Genomic DNA, 25,158 nt, shown 5'->3' with positions numbered 1-25,158 from the left:
CGGGAAATGTACTCTTCGCACGATGATAGAGAAAGCCTTGGAGTTTGAAACGTCCAGAAAGAAAGTAGGGGAGCGAACCGAGTAGTTGTGCGCTGCACGTGTTATAGGCGAAAGTGACGTCCCCAGCGGCGATCATGTCGGCAAGGGTGCGATGAAAGGCCGTTAGTCCTAGAAGCCGGATCTTCGTTTGTTGCCTTTGTCACTGGTGAAGCGCAATTGACTTCCGAAGCAGAGCCAGTCAGAAGCTGTCTCAGCGTTCAGAACGGCAGGATTGCCAGCAGTAGTTAAAGCGAAAAAAAAACAACGCTTTACGTATCTTTACTTATGGGTGGAACCCAATGGCCAGCTCAAATATCGTGAAAGGCGTTTCAACTAGCGTTCGTCAGGATGGTACGGCGATACAGCACGCCATCGTCCAGCTTAAAGTGCGCGAGCTGGCGACGGAGGCGCGCGTTAGGTTTCAATGAAGCGTTGACAGTTTGAGTGGCTGATCATCGTGAAAGGCAGTTCGTACATGAAACCGTAGCAGTGTCGGTCGAACTGGTGACGTGATTTCGATAGCGAGAAAGAAGTTTTCTCACGCGTTCTCCAGACAAGTTCTTGAGCGTGGAAAGCCAGCATAAAGTGGTCCGTAACGATGGTGAAAAGATAAGGGCGAAATATATAGCAGGCACTCTTGCTCTCGTATAGTTCTTTTCGGAAGCGCTGAAACATGCAAACTTTGAAGTTTCGTTGAAGCAGTATTAGCGTCGAATCAAAATGGCAAAGCACAGGTGCAGAGGTGAGGGCGTCCTTAGCTAACATTACACCGCTAGTAGAATGGACGCAGTTCTGGATAAAGCGACAGAGAGGCCAAGGTGCCAAAGGATATGCTAGCTGATTGTCAAACCACCGACGTATTCGTTTGTAACCTGTACAGGATTTGCGAGGATGATGATGCCGTAAAGAAATATATTAATGTTTGGAAACTGGGTTATTATCATAAAGCCCATGGTTTCAGATAGGCAAGCACAAAGAGAGAGAGCTAACAAACAACGCTTTCATGCCTGATAATGCTCTGGCGCCCCCCCCTCCCCCCTCCCACCTGCATGGGGGGCGTGCGTGCGTGCGTGTGCTAGGGGGGGGGGGGGGGGGGAGGGGGGGGACGTGGGTGCAAAAAACGCAAATGTAGTTTCTTTTCTTTTTCTGAAAGATTTCCTTTTTAGCTACATGTCAGGCCGTGAGGGAGTAATGGTATAACTAAAAGCGCATGTTTAACCTCGTTTACACCTGCGATTGGTGACAGATAGTGCTGATTAGTTTTGGTGCACTCTTCATGTGTTTCTTACTGCAACGCTATGCCATTACGTAATGACATCCGTGTCACCCATTCATCCTTCCTAGTATCTGCACCAAAGCAGGTATGTGGCAAGCTTCCGTAGTTCCGTGGGAGGAAAGAAAACTCACGTTATGGAAGCTAGAGAACGAAACAAGAATTGCTAACGCACGCGTAGGGCGAATGCGGCGCGCCTGTTCGCCCACCACCAGGATGATGCACGCGTTCCGTCGGCCGTCGGGGACAGAAGCGCGCAGGAGCGCTTTGTCGGCACAACGACGCCGCCCTATGCGCAAGGACCCGGTATAGTTGCACGTGACAAAGCTTTATGCGGTCTTAATAGAAACATGCAGTGTATAGAGCTGTTCATTCTTAAAGCCGCTCGCATGTCGCGGATTGCTCTTGCCGCACAACAACAATGTGAACCAAACGAGGAGAGTGAAGAAGGCGGCGTTAACTCACTGAACGTGATAGCATTAAGACGTGCCTATAGTTTTATCAAGCGAAACATGGAAACGTGTATTATATTACTGCATGCTCTTCAAATGGAATACTTATGAGAGGTTAGAAATAAGCATGCGATAGCGACAGACGGCTTTTATTGGAAAATTGCGCTTGGCCGGATGTGTTTGGTATATATTTCGCACGTTTTCAAAGTAGGCAGTTCCAAATAAATTAATAATGTTTTCGTAAGATACCGTCTTCCTTGGTGCGGACATTTTGTTGACGTCGCCTGTGATCAATTAAGGTGTCAGCGTCGTGTCGGCGTCCGTAGTACTGCACTGTTTACACGAGGCACAAAATAGGCCAGAGCAACAGATGTCGCTAGCCCTATACGTCACCGCTTGCTTTGTAATGTAGACCACGTCTGATGTAGACGCCTACGTACTCGGTTTGTCTTTCTGCGGAAAGAACGTCATAAATAATACTTAGAGGAATATGCTCAACGGGGAACGCCAACGCCATGATGCCGTGAATTCAGGTAGTGTTTCTTGAGACCTGGTTTTTCAAACGAAGCTTGCCTTACCTCTTCCCCGCGGTTTGGCGTTCGTCGTGGTTACCACGCCGGACATATATATATATATATATATATATATATATATATGCATAGACGTCTTGGACCACTTCGTATGTGCTGGCTGCTGTCTGGCCTAGTAGACAACTTGGGTTGCTGGGTATGTGTGCCGCCGGGTATGTGCCCGAACAGGCAATTTCGCCACTGCGTGAGTGATATTGGCATGGGCCCATTATCGGTCAACACCCCCGAATAGGTGTGCCAAAGCTTAAATATATTAAAGCGTTAGTGCCCCATGCATCCACACCAGACGCCTCCGCGTCGAGCGGGGCCGCTTGATGGAGAGCCATTGCAACGAAGTTGCAGCCAGGGTTAGGTACACTACCGAGTTTCAACTGGGCTGCGGTGATTACATGCACTGTGTCCTGGTGTCATTTGGCATTGTGGTTGGCAGCGAGATTGCCACTTCGTGTGTCTGCAGTGGCAATACCGCGTGTCGATATGTCTCTTTAATGCTGATCGCATTAACGTCCACATGCATCGTAAGGTGGGTTCTGCGGGCTTTTACTGCGAAACTGTGTATGGCTAGAGTTCCATGTATTTCTCGTGTTCGTGCGTCAACAATAAAAATAGCTAAGCTTGGGCCGATCCCGGATATATATATATATATATATATATATATAATGCCGACCCACGACGGAGGTTTGGGTATATTGGAATCGTTTGTGAACAGCACATGGACTCACGAGCAGGAGGCGTCAATTGCCATATATGCAATGGACAAAATGTACAACCATGCACCCTTGACTCGCAAAAGGACAATGCCACCGACTGTGGGGATGTCTGTGCCGTACAGACGAAAGAAGAAATTGTGATATCCACTGTGTATATACATATAACCGGCACACCCAAGTGGGACATCGAGAAGTTAATGACCATGCACGCACTTCGCATGGGTTAGCCGTGATGACACTAACCCTGTGATCATCGTTGGAGATTCCAATGTGGACCTTTCAAAACCACAAAAGTGGTGGTTCACTCAGTTTGTGCTAGAAGAGTTTGGTTTGAAGTGCCACAGCAATCCAAGTGACGAAACTACTCAACAACGGTTCTTTCATTTCTTTCTTTCTGAGGTGTTACGGGCCAAAACCAGTTCTGATTATGATGCACGCCGTAGTGGAGGGCTCCAGATTAATTTGGACAGCCTGGGTTTCTTTAACGTGCGCTACAATGCAAGCACCGGGCGTTTTTGCCTTTCGCCTCCATCGAAATGCGACCGCCGCCGCCGAGATTCGATCCCGCGACCTCGTGCTCAGCAGCGCATGCGCCTTAGCCACTGAGCCACCGCGGTGGGTTTAACAACGGTCGTGTATATATTTGACTTTGGCCAAGATTATGTCTAAGGTTGTAACTGAACCAATCAGTGTATATCACAGTAATCGCAAAGCTTAGGAGAAACGTGGCAACGTTTCGCCTCATAGACCGTTATGTAGCGTTATAAAGAGAGAGACCCGTAAGATGACCACGAACGGATCATATTCAGCATATATTTTATAAATATGCTGAAAATAAAACGTTTGCATGCTATGAAAACTGTGACTCTTCTAAACATTATGTTGGTGAAGTAAGAGAAAAGCTAAAAAGAAAGAAAATAAAGAAATAGAAGGGATGGTGGTGAGTGAGAGCATATTCTGCATTCTTCAAGAGAATGCCGCGCCAATAATTTTGTCACGATATGTGTGCATCTACGGCAGCGGAAGGATCCAGTTACTGAGATTGCTACAGCTTTTGTTACACTGTCATAGTCGTCTGTCCGTATACCGAGTAATATTTGCGTTGAGCTTGTCTGACAATAACTCGATTAACTAAGAAGCGTCTCGGCGAGCAAATCGGCTTTGTTAGTTTCAAGCTCTTTCTATCATTCCACGTGGGAATGCTCTAGTCCACGGGGCGTTCCTCCTATCCCCAACCCCATCCCTTCCTCTTGGGAGTCTGCACTGCTCAGCTTAGGCCGGTAGGAACAGCAACAGCTGGTCCAGCGGGCTCGCAGGGTCGTGCAAGGCAATGGAGCCCTGGACTGAGGGCCCCACCCAACGAGGAAGAATTACCTTGCCTTTGTGAATAAAAGTTTATTCTCTTTCTCTCTCTTTAAAGGTCTTCGTTATTTCTCTGCAACGTCACTCCATGCGAGCGCGTCATTTTATACGAAAGTTGGATAACGTTCGCTCTCTCTGCGGGCACATTACACGCGTTGCTCACGTTTGCTTGGCGGCGCAGCACTATCGACTACGGCAGCCTGGCGGCTCGCTGCCCCCGGCCAGATACGGGTCCAAAGAATAACTTCAATCAAGAATGACAACCTCGCATCGTCATACTGCGTTCAAGCTATAACTACAAATTATGTTGCCTGGCGTAATACCGAAAGCTTCCCGATTTCCGCTTGTCACGCCGCTGTACCGTCCGCGGCTGCTGTCACGAAGGCGAGAAAAACAAGGCCACTGTGACGTCGTCAACGGCGTTTCACTTTTCCCGATGCTCGAGCTGCAGGCGCCCGATATACGATCTGCTTCCTGATGCCACGTCGCGCACAGCATTGCTTGCGACGACGTCAGTTCTTGTTTTCTAGCACCATACAAGCAGACGTGAACGCGAGGCACTTTTTTTTTCTTCTCTTTCTTTTTTTTTTTTTCGGGGTGCGATTCAGAGCTAACATATCCGGGGAAGGAAGAGTGACATCATGGGTCACTAAAGGCTCAGACGGGACGGGAGATGTGGTTCATCCTATAGTTTACTCTTAAACAGCGCTGACGCTCGTATTCCATTTTGATCACTCGGCTGTGCCAGGAGAAACGAAAAGCGAGAACACGAAAAGCTTCGTATCGGTAATTACAACGTTTTGTCAAGGCGAGAGGCGTAGCATTTATAGAGGCGTAGCACGCATTCACGGGAGTCGTATAACAAATGCGACTTTTCTTGAAATTCTTAAACATTTCAAAGCAATTAGGTATGCAAGTAAACACTGCAAGTAAATGGAAAAGCTAACGAAAACGCTAACGAAGCTAACGGAAAAAGATAAACATGCACGCGTGTCAATAATATCACCAGGAACGCATGAGGTCAGCCCTAGCAGGGTGATGTGCCCGGTTCATTTCCGGGCACATCGCCCTGCTAGGGCTTCTGCACATGGATACAGCCCGACTCGATACCTACTGCCCTTCCTACTTAGCTGTAAATAGTGGGCACTTTGTTTGTAATGTTCCACATCATTTTCTATTCTTTTCCTGTTACGTGGCGCGCCAAGCTGGTCGATTCGAGCAATAACAGTAGCATGGTGCCGTGCGAGTCATGTCCGAGCCAATGGCGGATAGCCAAAAGAACAGAAAATGAAATGGAACATTCGAAAATGCAGTCCTTCTTTTGTTCTGCAAACTTCAACGCGCTTTTTTGCCTATTCGGGTGTCTTTGGAACACTGGTTTTTACCGCTTCCCCTCAATTAAGTACACGCAGTTACACGGTAAATAACTTTAGCCAAATGCTGCGCACATTACACAATCAGATTGTGGTTTCAGCACGTAAAACCCCAGAATTACTTTTTTCTGCCCCCCCCCCCCCCCCCCCCCGCCCTCCACTTATCAATTTTTTCCCGTTTGTTGAGTAAGCTCGTCAAATCGTCATTTGCTTAACAAGCTCACTAATCTCGGCTCGTATAATGCAAGCCACTCTTGATAATTTTGCTCTGTAAACATTAGCACCTAGTCGAGAGTATAATAACAAGAGCGTCCGTAATTATTCTCGAGTTCCGTGTGCCTGAAGCCGCAGCCTTCCCTGTCCCCATTCGATGATGGGCGCTGCTCTCTCGCGAGGACCACCAACGCTCTGTCTGTGTTCCCAAGCTCCGGCAGTTTTCGCTCAAGGCGGCACCGCTCAGCTTGTTTGGTTTGAGGGCACCGACAAAAGCATCGCCTTGTGCCGCTGAGGCCACCGCACGCGTTCGTTCGTCGTTCGCTTCGAGCGGCTGGCTGACGGATCGGCGCCTCGCCCCATGGCCGCGCGGGTCGCGTCTTCATACGAGCTGTCCTTGAACGCTCACTGATGGTTTCGCCCAGCGAGAGACCATCACTTCAGCGTCTGCGTTACGTCGCTGCTTGTTAAGCAAATGCCTAATTAAATGTCCTTGTTTGAGTGTTTTTGACACCGCAAAAAAAAAAAAAAGCTGAAAAAAAATGCTTAAGGCAAACAAGTTTAGCAAGGACAATCTATCCAGTTTGCCACACGGCTGTAGAAAGGGAAAAGACAGAAAGAATAAGAAAGGTAAGATGAGAAGGCGAAAAATGTCATTTAATGGTCTAAACCGTTAAGTATATGCTTCCGGTGGCGATGATGGGCTCCGCTACAAATCAAATTCTGTGATGCTGAGAACGTTATCAAGAAAAACTTTGCGTCGGTAAATAAATGTGGGACTCTTTATTTAGTCTGCACTGCTTGTACAAAAATCGGTATAGTTTGTGAACAAGGCGCTTTCTTAATATAGCAAAATCGGCTCGAGAAATGCTTAACGCGACTATATTATAGTGACCGAACTCGCCTGTGATACGCGTTTCCGGGCTGCGGTATACACTCAACGAATAACAAGGAGAAAAAATGCAGCCATTGCTTTTGCGGCTGTTTCATTTGCCATCTCTATATTTCGCCTCGTAGAGAGCGCTCGCCGCAGGGAAGATTCCTCCCACAATTCTTTCAACAATGGCTTTCGTTTACGGAGCCTGCGATTTGTGAAAGCACATTCTTGTCATCGTGCAAGCGAAACGGTGACGTGCTCCAACGACGATCCCTCGAAAGCCACACAGTGTAGTGGTAAATACTGCATGTACTACAAATCGTCATCTAGGTAACGTGTAGGTATCCATCATCTAAATATAAAGACTATTTTATCTGATCGAAAGCCCTTTATTCGTTTGATTACTTCTCCCATCTCGCGCATATGTGTGTCTTTGAAATGTAGACCTCGTTAGCGTGCTGCCGAACAGTCTTGAGTACCAGACACTGAACTTCCCTGTCCATCTCTCGGTCTTTGCTTGCTTGTTCCATTTATTACGGCGCGTATACCCACTATGGGGGATTGGCCAAGAAGGCGGCGGTCAAACTGGTGGGGGGAAAGAAACCTTGAGAGGAAACTTCAATGCCAGGGTGAAGTTGAAATTGTACAAACAATTAAAGTAGAAAAACTAATGTTAGAGGCATTTTTTTCTTCCTTAGCGAAAAAAAAAAAACGCGTGCCTTTTGAAAGAATGACAAATTTGCCTTTTAGAATTTCGGCTGCCGAGATCACTCAACTCCGCTCCCTCTAGTGGAGATCCGTGGCTGAGATCATCATCTTCTGCTTCATCATTGGCTGCTCGACCCGTCATCTGGCATCACTTGTGCAGCAAATGTATTGTTATCTCCCATTTAACCGTCTGTAAATGCCCAACCCGCTTAGTATGCCCCGGATTTCACAAGAGCGGACTACCCAATCCCGAGACAATTCAGGAAAGGCGGCTGGCGCCCCGTAGTGGGAGCGATCGCAGGTATCAGCACATCGAGAACTCCGTCTATGCTGAATCGCTGCTTGGCGTGGGAACCGAGCCGCACATCGTGTTCGCTCCAAACGCTCGCCGACACGATGGATTCACTGAAGCGTGACTGAGCGCACTCCATTCAGGTCGACGACCCGTCGCAGGTCGACAACGACGACGGACAATATACGTGCACGTTTTGACGCTTTTGCACGAGAACACTACTTACTCGACAAGGTTTTCGTAAAAGCGAGTTCTTGTTTCGGCTTCATTGAAAAGATAATAGAACGAAACGTGGAGGAAAGAAATTAATAACCTGTATAACAGAAACAGCCCAACTGCGTTAATGTGGTGGTCGTAGGTGAAAATCGTAAATTGGCAAGCGTATGTACGAGAGGAGTAATCCTCCCGAGTCCTGACATATGAGCGAACTAAATAAAGTCCCTTGAAATAAACCCTTTCTCTTATACGCTGAAGGACCCTTTATTCAAAGAGAGTTTCACCACTGACACAATTTTATTTTTATAAGCAGCGCAGCAAAGTATATGACGCTGCTTCTTAAAACTGAAACTGACAAAACGTTAAAAAATAGCGTATCTGGCCAAATTGCGTTATACTGCGAACTATAAAATCACTTTGCAAGCACTAAAATTATTAATAAGGCACCATTGAGTCTCGTCAAGTTTTGTTTTGTTGAAGAATTGCGCACCAGGCTACCCCTTTAGGCCAATCAAAGAGTTAGGTGAACGTCCCCTTCCCCAAGGGGCCTTCACTGCAAAGAAAATACCCTTTGTCGTGGATCAACGGGCGTTAACGCCTATCCGGTAAGTGTCCGAGTACGAATGTCTTTGGAGTGTCCGTGTATCAGAGTTGAAAGACTGGTCCAAACGGGTATATAAATGGTGGATAATGTACCGACTGACATGATTTTCCCAGTCTCCACGGTGCCTGCGGAAAAAAGTAGCGGTCGCGGTGTGGTCCACACAGACAGCACAAAAGGAAACTCCATTAGCTTCAACACCATTTCCACGATATATTCATAAACGTGCTCCACTGACACGAGGCAAGGAACTTCATATTTAGGTTGCGGCGGCGAGATAGTCTCAGCCTATATATGCAGATTAGAAACTATAGTCCGTGATAGGAATACGCTAGCGCGCCCGGCGTGAGCAGCCGCATTGCAGTCTTATTATAAGACCATCGGCACCACGCATGGCTGGCTGCTCTCAATAAACACTGGACTCGGCGGCTACCGCATTAGATCGCCTCAGGAATGTCATTACTACAGTCGCCAACAAATTGATACAAGGTATCGCGCCGAGAACTTGCACCGAACCTTGTTCGTGCTTAATGTGTGAGAATACTCCTCACAATGTGAATGGTCGTCTTCCATTTCTTAGTGCGTTTTCCATTTTTCCTGTGCTTCGCAGGTTACCAGGGCCGTCCCGGCTGAGCACGTGCTTCTTGCTGCTCTGTGTTGTCGGCGTCGCGTGCGCGTCGTTCGAGGACGGAAACTCGTCGGCCGTGCCTAACCTGTGCAACCTCGCTCAAGAGGAGCCCATGTACTGCCGATGCTCCTCAGAACACTTCGAGGCGGACACCACAGGCGTTGTCTGCTACGTCGGAAAGCCGCTGTCCGGAGGCCACGCCGTCTTCCAGGCGCTGCGGCGACAGAAAGCGCTGGTTTCCGTTACCTTCACCGTGTACGGACAGGACTACCGGCTCGACTTCGTACCCACCGACTCGCTTCGACAGCTGGGCCGGCTCGAAAAGCTGCGTTTCACGGAGTGCAACTTGGGCGTGCTTCACACGAGGGCCTTCTACAAGCTGTCCGCGCTCACCTTGCTGCAGCTGGAGGGCAACGACATTATCGACCTGCAGCCGGGCGCCATAGAGCACCTGCCGAGGCTCGAAAAACTCGAGCTCGGCGAAAACAAGCTGAGACACGTGAACGCCGGCTGGTTCTTGCGGCTTCCTTCCCTCGCTGCTCTTTTCTTGGGCAAGAACCAGATCGAGTACGTAGAGGACCTGGCTTTCGCGGAGCTGGGGGGCCTCCGGGAGCTCGAGCTCGGGGACAATCTCATACACGTGCTGACCAACCGCACTTTCAAAGGCCTCTCCCAGCTCACGAGGCTCGATTTGTACCGCAACAAGCTGACGCGGCTCGACGCTGGCATATTTGTCAGTATGCCTCTCCTGGAAGAGCTAGACCTCAAGCTCAACCAGATCTCCGTCATCGATCCGCTGGCGTTCGACGGGTTGGCGCGCCTGCGGCTTATCTACCTAGCCAGCAACCAGCTACGCATACTGCCCGCGGACATGTTCGTGGGTGCGCCCAATCTGGACCTGGTGGACCTGGAGCAAAATCAGCTGGTCACTCTCACGTGGAGGACGATACACAACCTGAAGTACATAGAGCACGGCGAGGACTTCGCAATGGGTCTCACTGGTGAGTCACGCCCTGCTATTCCGCGTGATTGTCAAAAAAGAGATGGAATTGTTTTCGCAGGCATCACGCCTGATGGCCATGCATGAAACGACATGATAGCATGCTACTTAGCGTGAACTCTTGTCACGGTTGCTCTTTTCATTTCGGCAACACGGCAAAAAGCAGAGCATTCGTTGCGCTCGGTAGCAGCCAGTGCCTTTCGGGCATGCCGTGCAGGTAGAACGTCCTTTCTTCTTTCTTTTTAATACGACTGCTTTATAGGAGAATTGCATTCACCTTATATATATATATATATATATATATATATATATATATAAATGAGATGTGAAAGGCGGGGAGGTTAACCGGAAGATCAATATCCAGTTTGCTACCCTGCACTGAGGAAGGGGTAGAGGGAGACGAAAGATCAAGACGAAAAACACACACAGAGAACGAGAGGCGGAGAAAGTAATACCCCTGTCAAGCGGGCAAGTTAAGCGCACTTACGGAGAGTGTCACTTGGTTTAAGTGCACTTTGCCCAATCTAAACGTCGCAAGTAGAGTGTCACTCGCTGCAGAGTGCACTCCGGTCGAAGTGCGTTCACGGAACGCACTTTGCTGGCCGAGTACGTAGCCTCGTCGCCAGCGGTTTCAATGGTATAACATGTAATGCATAAAGAAAGGACACAGAAGTTCATTTTAGTGGTTGAACAGCTCTTGCGCACAAATAATAGCCTAAAACGCGTTCATATTCTGCTCGAGCAGGATCAAATGCCGCCTCGTCGCACGCCGCTATGTCGTTCTGGATTGACTAGGCATTTATCTATGCCGGCATTGACTTTCCACACTCTTAAATAAAAATATTTTAGTTTCTTGTTGAAAAAACATAGATTAAGTTTGTTTTAATTAATAATACAACGTAAGACAACCACTTTTTAGAAGTACTTTTCTTTTTAATCTACGTTTTCACAAAACGCGCTTTTTGTCTGTCGCCATTTTTTTTACTGCGAGTGCACTCTGTTTTCCCGTTTAGAACCGCGTAGCCTAAAGTGTCACTCAAGGTCCCGAAGTACACTCCCTGTAAGTGCACTTAACGTGCCCGCTTGACAGGGGTATAAGAACATACACACGAATACACACGAGAAAAAAAATTGGTCGTCATCCCGCCCTGCAAACGTGAATGCCCAGCGAAGCTGTATCAAACATCGCACAGGGTTGAGCATTGTATTCACGTTGTTCTTCTGGTGTCTTTAATTTCCGTGGTCTACCCATGGCAGTCTTAGAATGAACTGAATGAGTTGCTAGACTGGTCTCCCTTTTATATATGAAAGCGTGGTGACGTCACTAAGTATGTTTATATATATATATATATATATATATATATATATATATATATATATATGCAAAGCAAGATATGCCGATTGCAAAGAAAGCTATGCCGTTTGCCTTCAATTGTTAACCTGGCGTTTAGTTTTTACGCCACGAAATTTTCCGACCAACTAGGGGTATGCAGCTTCGCTGTAAAAATTATGCGTGGCTCGGCTACCGCAAACACCAGAAAGCCTAGTAAAGTAGTGGCCAACCACACACTTAGTTTCCTGGCGCTCAGGATTTCTTCGCGATGTCCTGCGTATAGTATCGCGATGAATTCAACCGGCCACGTTCACAAGCCTCCGGACCTTCATTTCTTCGCCTACGCGAACTCTCGGCTTCGCTCAATCTAAACTCGGGATGTTCTCTTCTCGGACGCTTGGTTTCAGCTTCCCTAGCTCTCGCTTCAGTCTTTCGGAAGCAAGTATTGTCCAGTTCTCTGGTCGAAACTAATGTCCCTAGGTTTTCTGCTCTGGATATTAGTCGAAACCTGCCGAGCCACCGTCGGAGGCATCGACTGCAGTCACGGACACCGGGCGCGTTCGGCGCGAACGCAGGGAAACGCGATCGGCGTCGGCAGCAACTGTACGCGTCCCACTACCACATGCCTCACTCCTCCTCTCCACCTCGCATCCGCTACGCTGCGCGATGCTATTTTTATACTCTGTTTTCACTCTCTCTCTCAGCTCTCTCTCCCCCAGCTCGTCGAAGCTATCACACAGCTGGTGTGGGGTATGGCGTTGTGTGTTGACCTCTCGTTGGTCGGAAAATTCCGTGGCGTAAACAGCTTCGCTGTAAAAATGCGGGGTTGCCGCAGTGGATCGTTCAGCTAGGCCGCTTGAGCAGAGAAACTTCAGTCGCGCCTTGGCCTTCTGGACTTGAGATGTATCTAACATAAAATATGGGCCGATCCCGATGGCTTTCTGTGCAGTCAGCGTCTCAAAGCGCTACCTATCACGACAGAAGAATGCCATTAACGCTCGCGGCGGCCGTTTTAAAGAGCGACTTGGCAGGAGAGAAGCAGCGTGCGACCGATGCATAAAGCATTGGGCTGCTGCGCTGGAAGAGAACAGTCTCCTTACCTCACCCACTTTGGCGATATGTAACAGAAAACTCTAAATGTGTTGAGCGTACGCGAGCGCGACACAGTGAGCAAGAAATCGCAAGATTGTACGAGATACGACCTATCGAAGCGTTACTCTAATAAACGAGAGAGTGCAAGGTTGCCCGTGACCCACGCGTGCGCAGCTGTCACGATCATATATGCTATCGCATGCTTACACAGTTCTCTCCTACTTTTGTTTTCATTCGGAAGTTGAACTGACAGGAAAGAAATACTCCTGCTATCATATCACTGCAGTACACTGTTAGCTGTAGCAGCCCTGCAAAGCGATTCTGCTAGTTACATTCCCTTACGTGGAACGCCCCACAAATATTGTTCCACATTAGCCTGTTTGCTTTCCTCATGTAGAAGATGGGGCCATACGCCATTTCTGACGTCCTTGACTCTTGAAATACGTGGGATTACGAACCCGTCTAGTCGCACGGTCACGTTAACGGCGCTATACCCTCACCCAAAGTGCGCGTTCACACTTGCCACAGTCTTCAAGGTCGACAGTTGTGGGTGTAAGTACGTCTCCTCTCTCGAGAAATGGCTCCCGCGTTAAACAGGCGCAAATAAAGGACACCTTCTCCAGTTTACAAGCAGCCGGTGTGTCAATCCTGACCAATCTTTGTAATAAACTCACGATCGACTTTGCTACGTGGGAGCATCTAGGCCGACAGACTAGGAAAACTGCACGTTCCTTAACAAAGCAAGAAAGAAAGAAAGACGAGACCGCAGGGTGGAGAGAACTGTCCGCAAGGGGTTGGGGGCCAGGGCTGCTCTCTTGCAGCTTCCGGGTTGCGTCTCACGCTTGCGTACTTGTTTATTCCTTCCTTCGCGTTTTTGTGTTTCGGTAAATTTTATTTTAATTTTCGCCCTTTCCTTAGGCTGACTGCTGCCCCGTCTACCCAAGTGTAAGCGCGCTCCCGAAATAGAGAAGCCTTGGCGAGCGCTAGCTGCGGAGGAGGAAGACGTTCCGGCAGCGCATGGCGACGGCGCTTGCTTTCGTTGGCCATGTTTTTCTGGACGTTGAAAACGCGCGCCATTGCGCCACCCCCGCTTCCGTCTACCGCGTTCACTCGTATGTCTCTGGCTATCTTTCAGAGCCTCGCGTAGCCGCGTAGATCGTGTGCGACGTGACACCCCGTTGCAAGGAAGGTCCCTTCGAATTTCACGCTATGTGGTTCAGTCAGAGAACCGCGCAATGTAACACCTGTGACAGTGGCCGAGACATCCGGGAAACAGCCGAGTTGCCATCAAGCGCTTCCCAAAACACCAGCCCGCCTGGCGCCGTGCAGACGGAGACCACAACAGCTGCATAAATTCTCAAAGGCTACCCATGGAAAACCATCTGAGCACTATTTATAACGTACTTGCAGCATGAATCTTTCAGGACTGTATAGCGATGCCTGTGGTATGACATGATGTCACCTAGCACAAGTCATGGGGCGTTTTCACTGCTTTGTCTTTCACCCTTCCAGTTAATGACGGCCCCAATGCAGCTGCAGACAGGTTTCGTGGTGTGGATTCAGCGAACGCCGATGTGAAAGACATAGTGCACCAGCATTAACGGGCGGAAAAGGGCGCCGTCTACCTGTCAATGCGCCATTCCGGTTCTTGCAAAACTAAACCGGCTTCTATGGTACCGGTGTCAATTCCAACGGCTTTTACGCTTTAATGTACGATATGCAGCTACGAATGTATCGTATAGCCGTGCCGTTCGGCGCGGTATTCAGTACATTCGTAGATGTCTATGTTTGCTTCATCATTTTCATCATGAATTTTCTTCTTCGTAAAGAAAATTGCGGCATGTTAGCTATGTATATGAGCGCTATGCGAATAGCGCAGCATGACAAACTGGTCCTCAAAGCAACTAAAACAGAAAAACAAGTTTTATTCGCGTAGCCTCAGCGTCTAGATAGCCTCACTCTTTCTCTGGGTCAAACTTGAGGTTTAAAGGCCGAAGGTGTTGATGCCGTGAGATGAAAAGCACGTCCTGCAAAGAAGGAGATGAACCAGTAAATAATGAACTTGTTCTATTGTTTGACAGAATTTCAAGGCGAAGAAAATGTTTTGAAATTCGATTTCACTAGCTTTCACTAACTTCGCCAGTCATTCTTTATCTTTTGGCGCCTTCAGTGGACGCCTTATATCGATGTCTGTATTGCATAACATTATTCGGGGCCCAACACGACTCCCATGTGACATTTCCAGAAGTGCGACTTGCTTCATTCATGTTATTCATTTATTTCTTTTATTATTGATAGTTATTTCTGAATATTCTTTGTTTTAAGGTTCCTTTACCGCCTTCGTCTTTCTTGAAACGTCTTACTAAAATCTTTAATGTCGTTACGATATTGGTCATAAAAAAAAACGTGGGCAGCTTGCTCTAGTGGTGCAAGGCGGGAGTAAACAGCGGAGCTGGTGATCGACCTAGCTTCTTCCAGGTTTTACTAGGTTTGGCTAAGTTTTGCTGGGAAATGCTAAGCGCTGCTAGGCACGGTATTCCGAATCGGCTCATCGCCGACGCTCAGATTCTCGCTTGGCCGCGCGGCGTACTTCAAGATGAGTGGCTTCTTCGTCGGGTGTCCGGATCTTTGGTCGTCCCAGGTCAAGGCTACATGTATTCGCCACAGAGTCAACGAGAGTTGTGCCGCCGTCGCGGCGGCTCCGAGCTTTATCTCCCCGGTGACGTCACGATCAAGCTGCGCCTCCACACTTGCGCGGCGTGGCTGGTCGAAACCTGCCGAGCTGCTGCCGAGCCGCCCGCGTTTCTCCGGCGCGAACGCGGGAAACGGGGAACGCTGGCGTAGGGTTGGTAATATTGATGAACGATTAATCGATTAATCGATTAAATGTATCCCGCAAAACGATTAATCTTCATCGATGTCCAACTTTCATTTAATCGACTTCATCGATAAGGCCTGTTCGATTAATAGTTTTCAAGAGTTTGGCCGTGGTGGCGCGAAAACTTGGAACTCGTACAGGAATGGCGGCGTACGAGAAGGGACTGTGTGGCTGTGGTAGAGCGACTGTCGACTTTTTTTCTGAGTGCCAAGTGATGCCGGGCCGAGCGCTTCCCCTCTCTTCCCCCACACGCCACCACGCCGCCCGAAGCCGGAGACTTGAAATGCTGTCGTAATTTAAGGCATACTATAGCAACACAGTCGTTGATCGTCGTGCCACTGCCAGTGCACTAAAGATGTGACACAGCATGCGCGCCGGTATGGAGCATGTATTTTGACATAGTGATAGATTTCATGTCGATTCCATCAAATCTATAGTGTCCGAGCGTCTATTCCCGCATTATGATTGTGTGGTCATTCAAAGAAGGTGTCGCGCAAACATCCCAGCCAATTGACATTCTTTCGCTGTCTAGAAAAGAGCATGTGCACGCTTTAAAATCCTAGACCAGTAATTTTCTTTTACCCTGTGCATATTGCAATTTCTTGCATATTTCAGTTGGACTTCACCTCTCACTTTTGCCATTTTTCTGATTTCTTGTATTACTGGGCTGTACAGCGATTCACTAGTGCCTGTATCTTATTGAATTCTGCACTAATTGCCATTTTATAACATACAGAGTGTTAATTAAGTTTTACGGAATTTTTAAAGATCGCTTGGGCAGGTAGCATAATTTCTATCGTTGAGCTGGGTTATTTGAAGAGGCGGACATTAGCAGCACGAGAAATCGAAACACACATTCAACTAATTAACAAAAATTGACTAATGAACTTCTTAGTTAATTACTTTACGACACATATTGCAATTTACGAATTGTAGCCGGTGAGCTTGCAATACGCATCCACTTGAAATTAATTTCCAGGATGACACCAGTTTCGAGATACTATTTCCCGAAGTGTGGGACGAAATACATGAGCGTTCCAGTTACTTTTGTACTTAAATGTATAAAACAGCATTTTGGTAAAGAAAGTGTAACAACAGTGCATTTTTACGACGTGGTTGATGGCCCATATCTCCAAACTGGTGTCATTCTGTAAATTCATTCCAAGTGGATACGCCCGACAAGTTCACCGGCTACAATTCGTAAATTGCAATATGTGTCGTAAAGTAATTAACTAAGAAGTGAATTAGTAAATTTTTGTTAATTAGTTAAATATGTGTTTCGATTTCTCGTGTTACTAATGTCCGCCTCATCGAATAACCCAGCTCAACGATAGCAATTATGCTACCTGCCCAAGCGGTCTTTAAAAATTCCGTAAGACTTACAAATGAACACCCTGTATATTGTCTATCTTTTAAAAAACCACTAGTGCCAACTATATTTATTCTTTACCAAGTTAACGATTATCCTTTATCAAATGTTTATACACTTATGTTTCAAGCTTGGTTCCACCTCTCAAACATAAAAAAGGTTCCTACAAAAGTAGCTAACAGCGTTTCAACTGTTGTAGAAGTTCCCGGCAAAAATTTCGATTAATCGATGAGAAACCCTGCGTCGAATGCGATTAATCGATTAAACGCTGTAATTATGACTGATTAATCGTTAATGGAATAAAAAAATTAATCGACCATTCCTACGCCGGTGGCTTCGGAAGCAACTCGGCCCGTTGCCTCGTTGGTGCTCCTACAATTTCTCTCTCTTGCTCTCATTTTCTCTTTTCCTCTCCCTAGCATGCTCTCCTTCCCTCTCCTTAACGTCCCATGTCAAGGCAACATGTGCACGGCACGGAGAGGAGGCGAGGCACACGCCGCTCCGTGAGGTGGTTGCTAGGCAACGCAGTGACATCGTAGCATCGGCGAGGTTTTGCGGCAGGCGGCACTTTTTACGGTTAGCTAGAACAGTTTCGCTGTTAAAAACGCACTCACAAAAAGCACCCGCGCCGTTATTTTGCAAGCCGGGAACATGGCTCCTCCTTCAATGGGCCTGTCGGAGGAACTCCATTCTTGGCCATCTCAACCTGCAGTGTGTCACCGCTTCACCTTCAGGTCATCGAATGCTCTATCGTAGCTCTTCCGCCCCAGCCGTTTCCCACGCTGCCGCGACGCGCGGAGTTGTGGAGCGCACACTTCGGGACACACGGCATTCCCGCTCGATCCGCTCTCTCTCGCGCGCGCGCGGCTTTTCTCTCAGCAGTGGGAAGGAAGCGAGACGAATCCTCATCGTGGCGACTCTCCGCGCTCGCCCTTTTGTTCCGCGCGCCTCGTCTTTTGTGCCACCCTCTGCCGGCGGCCCACAGACGCCACTCGCACTTGTCAAGGTCGTGCACTCGAGAGAGAGTCAGCCGGTGGCAGTTTATCCAGTTTCGCTTCCGCGATGCCGCAGCGCTCGTGGCCTGTCTGGGACTGTGCCACCGGACGTCCACGCCCCTTTTACGGGGACGCGTAGATGGTCTCGTAACTGCGCGATGTCTTTGGAAGCTCGTAATTGCATCATCACAGAAACAAAAAAATTCAGTGGCTATATAGCGGTAAATGCGAGAGAAATGCTTTAGCATTACGTCGAACCTCTTTGAAGTCCCGGACGCATTATTTAAACGCATCGTACGTACACACACACACACACACACACACACACACACACACACACACACACACACACCACACACACACACACACACACACACACACACACACATACGTACATACATACATACATACATACATACATACATACATACAACATACACATACACACATACACACACACACATACACACACACATACACATACACACATACACACACATACATACATACATACATACATACATACATACATACATACATACATACATACATACATACATACATACATACATACATACATACATACATACATACATACATACATACATACATACATACATACATCTGGCCACGGCGGCCGCATTTCGATGGGGGCGAAATGCGAAAACACCCGTGTACTTAGATTTAGGTGCACGTTAAAGAACCCCAGGTGGTCCAAATTTCCGGAGTCCTCCACTACGGCGTGCCTCATAATCAGAACTGGTTTTGGCACGTAAAACCCCATAATTTAACGTACATACATACACACATACACACATACGTACATACGTACACACACACACACACACACACAATATGCGTGCACTTCTAAGCTCTCCCATCCCCTCTCTACCTCTACCACGTGTGCGGCTTCCCACACTTCACACGCTTTTTCATACACGTTTTCCACTTTGACGCTTCTTATGCTGACGCATTAATAATAGAGAATCTTGGACCCACGTGTTTGACAGTACGCGTGTTTCAATGTAATCTAAGATTGTTTTACGACAGCCGTGACACGACTGACCAAACCACTGACACATTCCACGGACCGAACGTTACGCGGTTCAACGGCAACAAACTGGCAGGATGCAATCGGCTAATCTACTATTCTACAAAGTGCAGAAGGGTGCCACATTTCTCAGTTCTTGCCTCATTTGTTTCCTGAGAAAGCTCGCAGCCTTAGCTGTTTTTGCAATGTTGGCTAGGCTTTATCCTTGTACATTATTTAACCATGCCGTGATCTTCTTGTAGGCCCAAACGGGAAGTGGGTAGTAAAAATGCACGTGAGCTCGTCTAAAAAAAAAAAAAAAAAAAGAGAGAAGGAAAAAAAAGAAGAGAGAGAAAGAAGAAAACACTGACATACAACAGCACTACCATTCAACACAACAAAAAAAAGAAACTTTCTTTTTTTCGCGTGAATCAAGAAGCAATAACAATATGTGCGCACAGATATATATTTCCAGCCATCCAATAAACCACTAGTTTATTGTCAGCTCCTCCACCACGATTTACAACGCGGAAAGATACATCCACTGGAAAGTGTCAAGCACTGTCGCAAATTTCAGAGTGCTCCACAGCCAATACCGTGAGCAGCGTCTAACGCTGTCGGGGCAACCGTCGTGTTTCTAACGGACCGAAGCCTCCTCGACATCGTTCCAATTGGCTCGAAAGTGCGTCCGAACCGCTGTCACGCGGCACTGCTCTCTGGAGCGCGCACGGGCGTTCCAGCCTTCAAGAGAATGTGATGGTGTGGCGAGTGCTTGCTGACGATAAATGCTTGCCTCGCTCTGTGGAAGCCAATTTGGACTACGTTACAGTGTACTAGAATTCTAGTACGCTGTAACTATGTAGCGCATGCCGTAAGAAAGCGGGCGTAAATTCCGCATACATTGGTCTCTCGTACTGCACTTATAGCCGATTTAATCCTGCCGCTAGGCGTGTTCTGGACGCGGTTTGCAGCCGCAGCTCTCGTACAAAGAATTCTCAAGTCAGTTCGGCACGCTTGATTTGAGCTGTAGTTCGCCGTGTCCCGTTTTCGTCTGCATCGTACCACCCCGAGGTATTCGGCGACAAACAACACGGAGCGTGGCAGCATGTTCTCGCCTCATCATCCCCGCTTCCGCCCCATATGATGCGAGCTTATATAGTATTAACTCCAGGCAAGCAAGTAATTTCACCGCGTTGCGCTTGGGGAAGCCGCCAACAAGAGATGGTCGCCGACTGCTGCCGTGCGAGCCCGGTGACGGACAAGGATTACGCCTACATGTGACTCGCGATCATCAGTCACGTTTTGGTGCAAAGAGAATAAACTGACTCTTTCATTGGCGCTAACCAAAGTTTAGTCCACCGAGGCTTATGAATAGTTAGAAGAAAAAAAAGGCAAACTGATTTCAACAACGATATTGATTTCAAGCGCGCGCAGGTCTTTCGACGTCGTAAACCCGAAGACGGCCGCATAACATGTCTGTGTTGACACGCTCTGGATTTTGATTTAAACCGCTACTTAAATCGTCAATGTTCCCGATGCAAAGCCGCTCAAAGCAGCAGATACTAGCTGCAGCAACATCGGGTACAATTCTAAAGGAAGTTTGCGGTGGCATGCGGCCGACTGGGTTACGTGAGTCAGCTCGCCGTTGAACACCTAACATGGAATGGCAGAAGATGTATAAAAGTACTCGCCTTCTATCGACGTAAGAGGAAAATGAAAGCCTACAGACTTTTCTGGTGTCAGTCTTTTTTGTTCTTATGGGCCAATGACGCGTCTAGCTGCGCAGCACATTTGGTATACACCGAATAGCCTTGCAACCGACTGTTGTACGAACAATGCGTACTCGGGCACTCGTTTTCGTTTTAATTAATTTCATCACGGAAGGACTAAGCGCTCTGATAAACTTCTGGTCAGCGGCCGAAACCTCAGAAAGCGCCGAGGTCGCTGGCGAATGTCGCGCGGACAGCCCGTTACACTTCTGGTCCAAAATTTCCGCCGCAGTCGCCCAACAGCATAAAGCAGCGCGAGGTATTTGAAAATACTCTTTTCTCCGTAAGAACACACTCGCACGTTTTCCTCGTGAGTGGTGTGACAGAGTGTGAACAGTGGTGTGACGGTATGTAAGTATGCCAGTGCCTCATTATACAGTCAAATGCGCAACGCCTGTCCCGAAGCACATAGATGTATATGAAAAGTGTGCATGCGAGGCCCATTTATCTGCATTATTTTTGACCCTGCTCGTAAACGGGCCGTTATCAGCGCGCGTCACGGAACGTCGCACACACCGGCGTGTAAGCGATGCCGCCCTCGAATTCATGTGGGCCGCATCATTGCGTAATGATGCTCGTGTCGATATATGTTCAGCTTTGACTATGAGGTAAACTCACATCGTGTGCTCGTTATAGGAGAGGTAAGAAATTGCATTCTGGGGCATTGCGATTGAGAGGGGGAAGGTGGAGGACGGGGGGAGGGCAAATGTAAGGATCGAACAATGATCATTATGAAATGAACGTAGTGGAAGGTAAAGCTAAGCAGCACAGGTGTACCGGCAGTAAACGAAATGTTATCAATCTCTTCCCCCTGGCGGCAGCACTGCACATCCTGTTTGAAAATATCTACTTAAAGAACAGCAATTGATAGCTTCATAGCTAAACAATAGCAACATATACCTTAATATCTAACGAACAGCAACTGATAGTTTAAAGAGTATGTATACAGATTTCTCGCGGAAAACCAAAATTCGCAACGTACTACGTAATGCAACCATTCATTTCGCATTCACCTGAACGAAAATGCGGCTGAACAACAGATTACGCTCTACAGATTTCTCGTATTGAACAATGAAGTTCCTCTGTTCGTATAATAGCCTTCGACACGTGTTCAATAAAAAAAACCTATCAATTATTACTATTAGTTTCTACCTATGCTGCCATGTCCGAAGCGTAGGGTAGCCAACCGGGCATGCCCTTGGTTAACCTCCCTACATTTCCCTTCTCGTCTCTCTCTCTCTCTCTCACACACACACCTCGTGTGCGCCGCTTTCTTATAGTTCAAGTAAAGCACTACTACTGAACGTAGTTATTTTCATTAAAATTGCGATAGTCATTTCTTTTTAAGCCGGTCGCATGAACGGGCGCGCAGTTCAAAGCACGATATTGACTTCTAGCGGTCGAGGGCATTTCCGAGGCGGTCGCACCACAGTTCGTCTCTCCTGCGCTCCTTCCACGAATGCGCACAAGTCTGAACCATTGAAGCGCGGTCGATGTGTGCGTCGACGAATGCGCCGGTCGCCGCGTGCGCGCCTCCAGCTATTTTAGACCGCGGACGCACTCCTGACGCTCCATATAATCGTGGCCGGGAAAAGAAGCTCCACAGCCTTCCGCCCCCGCTACTCTTTATCTGCTGTTCCGCTCCTTCTTTCACTGGTCGGCTTATTTCGAGAGGCAAGCACTCCGCGCCTCGTCGCCTGGACGCTCGCCACACGAGCGCTCGTTATTTTTCTCGCTGGCAGGCGCGAACGAACGTTCGGCGTGACGGACAACAGACCTCAGCAGGTGGAGTCGGCCAGGAGCTTGCTCGCGGGACTTCTCAGAATGTGCCCCTTCGATTCGAGTGCACTGCCGCCGAAGAGCGGTACAAAACTCGGCCGAATTAGATTGCCTGCTATAGGCGGAGTCCTCATTTACGCCCCAGCGACGGTTGCCCCTCTGACTAACAGAAACAGATTTCCAAGGCTGTGCTTTTGCAGACTGCATGCACCGGAAGTGACTGCAGAGCCGCAAATACGTCACGGCGACCACGTTTTACATATTTCATATCGTTTCGCAGCAGCTCCATTACTTGAAAAGGCGTCCGAATACTGTCGCACTGAATAAAAAGTTTCACGGACCAGAACCACATTGTAGCTATGAGGTACGCTGTAGTGGGGGACTCCGGAATAACTTTGTCTGTCTAGGGTTCTTGCACGTACGTCAAGTAAACGAGCTATTTCTTGGATTTCGCCCCCAGTGAAATGCGGCCGCCGCAGCCGGCATCGAACCCTCGAGCGCAACACCACTGGGCGGCGGGTTCGCGCACTATCGCAGTGTGGTGCTAGCTATTTTAAAGATTCACCGATTAATATTTTATTATTCATTTTATTGCGCATGTCACAATTGTGAAAGTAAAGCCCAGCAGTGATCAAGTCATATTCGTTTAGCAGAAATCCTGTGCTTAGCACCAGTTCTGAGAAATACATTCTCAAGTGGCGAAATGCATTGACGTCTGAGTTAATATTTATCCTTATTGTGATTTCTGCGTTCTTCGACAGCGTTGATCAGTGTCGACTGGAACTCGAATCCACGCCGCCGTTATGAAACGTGTGCAAGTTTCGTGGGCGTTATTTCTGTATAAGGCAATAATTGTAGTCTAAATTTATTACCTTATTTTTTTGTTTTTAAGTGTACTACGGGACATTTAAGCTGCGCGTACCGAAAGAACGGCAGCGTAACGGCTTCCCCGAAGACCCGTATAGTATGCAGAGGTAAACCTATGTCACACCCTATACGCTATAGAATCGGTTGCCTGACAATACTAAATTTGGCATCAATGCAGGCTACGTCCACAATGTCGGGAACTGCGACGGAGTACAAGACATACTGCATGCCTGCTAACATTCACTGTCGTGAAGCCGATCGAAGCAGCTTCCGTCTCTAATTTTATTCGCGCTCGGCACAATAGCTTGGAGCGTAGCCCTTTGTGCTGCAGTTGTCGCTGTCTGGACACCGGTCGAAACAAACCCAGCCAGCGCTGTCTCGACGAGGCACGACAGCCAGCGCGGCGTGTCGGGGCCACCAGCTTTTCTCGAGGCGGGCATGGCCTCCAACGACCCGCGCACCGGTTCTTCCTGCAACACGAGCGCGAGCACTTTAATTATAGCCGCGGCGGCTCCTCGAACGTGTCGCCGCATGAGACAGTCCGAGGCGCAAGAGCTGCTCTTCTTGGCCTGCGTGTTCTGCAAAGAGTTCTGATGCGGTATAGCGTCGTGCTATTCCGTAAGGCTGCACGAGCCTTATTGGAAGAAGGGGATTTTCCCCTGCCTTCGGACAGTATTTGTGAAAACCCAGGAACACACGGGAATTTTTTAAGGCGACTTTCTTTCGGATCGTGAAAAATGCCCGCGAATACACGCAAAATTGCCTCGAGCGGCCAGTCGCGCGGCAATTTTGCGTGCACTCGCTGGCTTCTTTCATGCTCGGAAAAAACACTTTTACATAGCACGTATTCAGCAACAGAAAGCTGTATCGGGAGTTTTTCATGTTGCTCTACAATTTTCTCATTGACACTTTTCATATAATTATAATATTTGAGAAGTTCAATAGCTAATTAAGACTAATTATGTAATTAGGCGGAATGCAAGAAATAATCTGAGTATCTCCAAGCGACGGCAAACAACATTACCTTGGTTCAGTCCAGCTACGTGGCATTTGCTTATTTTTAATGCTTGTCCGAAGTTAAGTGAAACACCCTGTATATTTAACTTCGTTTAATGGAAGAGAGAGAGAGAAAAAAAAGGTAAAGGAAAGACAGGGAGGTTAACCAGAGGTTTTACATGGGAGGTTGCACGGTGCGCTACGAGATGATACAACGCGTCCGTGCAAGACGAGTAGTTGTGTATTTGACGCGGTAGTGTATGTGATGATGGCAACGTGATGCCACGTCAACGGTGACTTGATGGCGACATTGGCACGAGGATAACAATGGCATACACGACTGCTACACGAGTGGCCCAATTCCGAAGGCGGCATGCTGAACACCGTGTTACACAGATACGCATATGCTTACGGCAAAGTCACCGGAAGAGAAAACTTGGTTTTATTGTTTTTTTTTTAATTTCAATATATACCTATGAAACCCCTAGAGGGCATTACATAGATAGGGGGTGTACATAGCAGCTGATTAGAGCATACATACAGATACAAAGAAACAATGTAAAGCAACACAATTTTAGCAGTAGAAGCGTTGAAAAATATGGAAAATATAATATAACTAGGTACTCGTGAACGGTAGCTGAACATGTTAAAAAAAGCCTTTGTTATGTAAAAAAAAATGAGGAGGGGGGGGGGGGGGGCAACAATACCTTTACGGA

At 47.9% G+C, this 25,158-nt stretch overlaps 1 protein-coding gene across 2 annotated transcripts in view; it reads left to right on the top strand.

Moving 5' to 3' along the window:
- LOC119456518 (leucine-rich repeat-containing protein 15) overlaps positions 1–25,158 on the top strand; it is a 46,537-nt gene that overhangs the window by 12,644 nt on the left and 8,735 nt on the right. Inside the window, exon 2 of one of the 2 annotated variants that reach the window (XM_037718343.2) lies at positions 9,317–10,335. In XM_037718343.2, coding sequence (XP_037574271.1) covers positions 9,317–10,335 — 1,019 coding nt within the window. The remainder of the gene's footprint in view (positions 1–9,316; positions 10,336–25,158) is intronic. The other variant, XM_049669928.1, reaches the window with a different exon arrangement.

This window comes from Dermacentor silvarum, chromosome 6 (assembly GCF_013339745.2).
Source record: "Dermacentor silvarum isolate Dsil-2018 chromosome 6, BIME_Dsil_1.4, whole genome shotgun sequence".
In the NCBI taxonomy this organism is placed as follows: Eukaryota; Metazoa; Arthropoda; class Arachnida; order Ixodida; family Ixodidae; genus Dermacentor; species Dermacentor silvarum.
This window is presented reverse-complemented; position numbering and strand designations above follow the sequence as displayed.